The sequence below is a fragment of the Chenopodium album genome, chromosome 5, assembly GCF_948465745.1.
Source record: "Chenopodium album chromosome 5, dcCheAlbu1.1, whole genome shotgun sequence".
In the NCBI taxonomy this organism is placed as follows: Eukaryota; Viridiplantae; Streptophyta; class Magnoliopsida; order Caryophyllales; family Amaranthaceae; genus Chenopodium; species Chenopodium album.
The window spans coordinates 19,936,396-19,942,019 of NC_137838.1; the positions used below are offsets into that span (position 1 = coordinate 19,936,396).

At 35.2% G+C, this 5,624-nt stretch overlaps 1 protein-coding gene across 1 annotated transcript; it reads left to right on the forward strand.

Moving 5' to 3' along the window:
- The first annotated feature begins 2,902 nt into the window (after positions 1-2,902).
- LOC145632720 (uncharacterized) lies at positions 2,903-3,334 on the forward strand. Its single transcript, XM_081685063.1, has one exon. The coding sequence runs from the start codon at positions 2,903-2,905 to the stop codon at positions 3,332-3,334; it is 432 nt and encodes a 143-aa protein (XP_081541189.1).
- The last annotated feature ends 2,290 nt before the right edge of the window (positions 3,335-5,624 follow it).

Genomic DNA, 5,624 nt, shown 5'->3' on the forward strand with positions numbered 1-5,624 from the left:
AAACTGGATTGGCTGTTTTCTTAAAATAAAGTTTTCAAAAACAGGGAGAAGAGAAAAGAAATAAAACTTTCCGCAACACTAGACCTTTCCACACTTTCGTTTCATTCGATTATGATTCGACGTGAAAGGCACTCATCACCGGGTTTGGTTTTGGGGAGACACAAATAGGTGTCTATAGTAACACTTATTAAAATACGATCGAAATTGGTAAGTGTAATACTTATTAAAATACGGAGGTAGTATAATTTTTTTTAGAGAGCCACAAGGATGGGGGTGAGAATCGGGAGGGAAGCTCTAACCACTTGAGCAATCCCTCCGTGTCAATATGATAGTCCCATATGCATGGGATCAATCACATACAATAAGAGAAGGAGAATATTTGAAATCTAACATTAAAGTAAAAAATAATTCATTCTTATTAATTTTTTGATTTTTTTTAGGAAAGCATTAGCCATAAATAATTCATAAATCAAGGGAGTAATTTCTTTACTTAGAGTCATGTCATCAATTTACAATTAATTATTTTAACCAATCAGAATTTAATATGTATAAAATAGGAAATAAAAACTAAGTTAAAAGTGAAATACATTCAATATGGGTAAATCTTTTTAAAACGCCCAAAATAGTATATGGGACTAACAAATTGAAACAGAGGGAGTAATACTTATGTTAGTCTAGTTTCTTTTTTAGCGTTTAACACTTATATTTATACATGCATTATTGCATTAAGCTATTTTATTTATGTTAGGTATTAAAAATATATATTTTTTTATTTTTTTTTTCCATTACTAGCTAGATACATTCAACATAATTTCATTTTTTAATATTTTTTTAATTTAACATATGTTAGGTAACTGGATACCCAACCGGTTCCGGGTCCAAAAAATTGAGAATTGGAATTGAAACCGCTTGCAACCAGTTTTTAATTTATTACCCGGAATCAAAACCACCGGGTCCGAAATCAATTTCTGTTTTGGACCCGTCGGTTCCAATTTCTAGTATCCGGAAATTTTTCTTACCCCTAAGAAATAGTACCTTTCACCACTTGTCAGTTGTCAAGTACTTATAGACGTTGTAGTTTGCATTGTTTTAAGGGCATTCACATATCCTTAAACACCGGCCTTCTTTGGTGATGAATCCAACTTTGCTTCATCTTTCACTCACCATTTAAAACACGCTTTCTTTTTTCTTAATTAATGTAGAAACAGTGGCTTCTTTTTTTTTTTTTTTTTTTGTTTATTACGTAAATGGTTTTTTCACATGTTTAGTCCTCAGTCCTCACCTATCATTATCACATTTTTGGAAATTTTGGGTGTGTTTTAGCCGTTTGTTGAATTGCGTTTCCTACCTATTGTAGTTTACACATACAGTTTTGTGGTCAAGATTTTCATATAAGATACACAAAATTATGTAGTCGGGCAAGTCTCAATCTAACACGATGCACGGTTACTAACTACACTATTTAATTCCCTTTCTAGAGAAAACTTAATTTTGCATAGTCAACAGTTTATAGACTTATAGTTAGCATAGACTGCTGTTAAATTTACAAAGATTTAAACTTAATTTAAACATGAAATGTTTGAGTACTAACTCTACAATTTTTTTTTTACGGGAATTTTGCAATCTTCTTACTCATCAAAATTTTCTGTCAACGAATATTTGACAAACTACTGATGCGTATATATTCTTGACATAAACTATACTTAAGCGAACAATAATAACATTTTATTCATCAAACATTACATTATATTTTCCTAGTATTTTTTTTTTTTTTGACAATAGCAAATTCAACTATTTTTAGTGCTAACCCATAGATTGTATTGATTCGGATGAAATTTTTTATTAAGGCGATCGTTGATCGAATCTGCGATGAACTTAATGTGATTTGTACTTGTGTTGGAATTTTAAATTTCCTAGGAAATTGTATGTAAGTGCCGTTTGACTATCTTTCATTAATAAAATCCTTTTTCTTCTCGTTAAAAAAATAATAATAATAAATAAAATAAAAAAAAAAAACTATTACAAACTACAAAACACTTAAATGAGCTAAATTAGCCCTAAACAAAAGCAAATAAAAATTTAAAAAACTTTTTGATCAACAAGTCTAGATTGATTAGCTAATACCACCTCCGTTTCTTTTTAGGAATTTTTTTTAGTTGACAAGTTTCCTTTTAGGGTAATTTTTTTACCTTGCATTTACAAGCTACCCAACTTGCTTTTTCATTCTCTCTCACTCTCTCTCCTCTCCTTAATATATGTGCCTAAATCAAACGCGTTAACTAAATAGAAACGGAGAAAATAACTTTTAATGGTACTAGTTATCATTGCTCTTTCACATAAACCATTATAAATATCAATCTATAGGTTTAATATCCACTATGCTTCTCAATAATAATTGTAATTTAGACAGTTTTGACCGATACACGAACACAATCAGTAATGAAATCACTAGCAATTATAACTTTTGGCTTTACCAGGGTAGCTAATCTCAAGTATTTTGCTTTAGAGTACCTTCATGAAATAGCCTAAGGAATTATGAAAAACTTTACTTCACTTTGAATTTCTCTACCTTCCTTATGTTAATAATAATAATTTCAAAAGAATTTCTCTACCTTTAACTCTACCTATAATTGCCCTTCATATAATACGATGCTTCTAAAAAATACATACATCTTGCTCTTTGTTAAGATAATAATTGGGAAAGTTTGTATAATATCTTTAGTTTCCTAATTATGTTAATATTTATTTTATTCCTATTCTACTTAGGGTTAGGAATATCTCTTGTAATTATATATACTCCTTACATGTGAATGAGAAATTTGAGTTGTTTAATTGAATTCGACATGGTATCCAGAGCTTAGGTTTAGAAATTTTTTCCCGCAAATTATAGTGAGGCAGAGAGATGGCGAAGGGTGATGATGAAACACCACCGCCACCACCACCGGTTGATCACGAGTATTACCTTGGCTCAAGCGATCATCCGGGTATTGTGATAAGACCGATTAAACTACAAGGATCGGACTATGATGAGTGGTCTAAACCCGTGCGTCGGTCTTTAATTGCGAAGTGGAAATTTGGTTTTGTAGATGGTTCAATTAAGGAACCAGAAGCTGATTCATCCAAATACAAACATTGGATAGCCGTGAATTCCATGTTAGTATCTTGGATAAATAATACTCTTGATGATGGCCTTCGGTCGACGATAGAAGATTATGATGTTGTGAGTGAATTATGGAAACACTTGCAGCAGCGCTATTGTGTGGTGAGTGGGACACGTGTGTGCCAACTCAAGCAAGAATTGGGAGTGTGTAAACAATCGCCTTCCGGTGACTGATTATTTTGGTAGATTATCCAAAATATGGAAAGAATTGGTTCAATTTTGCTGAGTTCCTAAATGTTCTTATGGTGGTTGCAAATGCAATATTGCAAAGCAAGTTCGAGATATCCTTGAAGAAGACTACTTGCATTACTTTTTGATTGGCTTAGATGATCCATATGAGTCAATTCGAGCACAATTACTGGCACAATCTCCCCTTCCCATGGTGGATAGTGCATATCAAATGGTAATTAATACTGAAAGATTACAAGGTCGTGATAATAAGCCGAAGGAGAATGTGATGGCATTCAAGGGTGGTTCCCGTGCTAGGAGTGATTTGGGAGATGGAGAACGACCATTTTGTACCCATTGCAACCGTGTGGGTCATGACCAAAAAGGGGTGTTATCATATTATTGGCTTTCCGCCGGGTTGGGATGATAATCGAAAAGGTGGAAGAGGCCGTGGACGTGGTGGCTCTAGCAATCGTGAAGGTAGAGGAGGTCGTGGTTATGTGGGGGAGCAAGGGAACTCATCTAATGCTGCTCCTACATTGGCACAGGCCAATGCGGTGCAAGGAGGGGGTGCAACCAACTCCGTTAGTAGCTCTTCATCTCAGACAAATCTTGTTCAAGGACTTGCGGGAGTTTCTGTGGAGCAAGCACAACAAATAATCGATATTTTGAGCAAAACCAAGTCACGATTGGAAGGTAATACAAGTGTACTGTGGATTGTGGATACAGAAGCTTCATTCTAATCATGTTACTAATGACTTGTCCATCATGAGAAATATCAAGACCATATAAAATTGTCCAGTGGGTTTTCCGGATGGTCAAACGATGAATGCGAATTAATTGGGTTCGATCACCCTAGAAGGTGGTTTGGTGCTTGATAATGTGTTATTTGTTCCCCACATAAATTGCAATTTAATTTCTGTAACTCAACTTAGTGATGAAAATCGATGTTTAATTCAATTTACTAACAAAATTTGTGTTATTCAGGACCAGTTGACGAGGACGGTGATTGGCGTGGGTGAATGACAAGATGGACTTTACTTTTTCCAAGGTGTGCCTCATGTGAAGGTTCTAGCAGTGGATTGTGTGGTGGATCTTTGGCATCAACAAATGGGTCATCCGTCGGAGAAATTTCTAAAGTTACTTACCCCTATGAGTAACTCTATTAGAAAGAATAATGATGTGTGTGATGTATGCCCTCGGGCAAAACAATCTAGAGATAGTTTTCCTGTTCGTGAGAATAAAGCTAATGGTTTGTTTGATTTAGTTTACATTGATTTATGGGGTCCGTACAAGGTAGCATCGTTTTGTGGTGCTAAGTTGTTTTTTACAGTAGTGGATGATTTTTCTAGAGGTGTTTGGGTTTATTTGATTCGAAATAAAACTGAAGTTGAATTTACCTTTCTCAATTTTATTGCCTTGATTAAACGACAATTTAATAGCGATATAAAGGTTGTTAGAAGTGATAATGGTACCGAATTTAATCACCTTCAAGATTATTTTGTTCAAAATAGTATTATTTTTTAATCATCTTGTGTTGGAACGCCTCAACAAAATGGGAAAGTAGAGAGGAAACACCAACATATTCTTAATGTGGCTCGAGCATTGCGTTTTCAAGGAAAACTTCCTATAAAATTTTGGGGTGAATGTGTGTTGACAGCATGTTATTTGATTAATCGAACTCCTAGTTCTGTGATTCAAAATAAAACTCCACATGAGATGTTATTTGGTAAAATTCCCCCATATGAGCTTATAAGAGTGGTTGGATGTTTGTGTTATGCACATAATCAATGAAGTAAAGGAGATAAATTTGAGTCGTGAAGTAGAAAATATGTTTTCTTTGGTTACCCTTTTGGTAAGAAAGGGTGGCAACTATTTGATTTGGAATCTCGTGAGTATTTTGTTTCACGGGATGTGAAATTTCATGAACGTGTGTTTCCATTTAAGGAGAGTTTGACAGAGAATAGTGATCAATTAGAGACTTCAAGTGTGCTTGGTGAATTGGAGTTTGGTTACGATGATGAAGAGGATGAATTTATGGCATGGCACAATGGTGCATTGGCAGATAAGGGAGATGAGATGAGTGCGAGGGAGGTGGCTGGACAACCGACTTTAGCAAGGCAGCCACACGCAGCCATCCAACCGTTGCTAGAACCAACGCATGTAGCCAGCCCGCAGGGTGGCAGGGCAGTTGCGTCTAATCTGGCCGTTGGAAAACCAGCGCGCTGGCAGCACACACGAAAGCAGACTAGCTTCTTCTACTCGAGGCGTTGGAAAACCAGCGAGCGATGGTAAG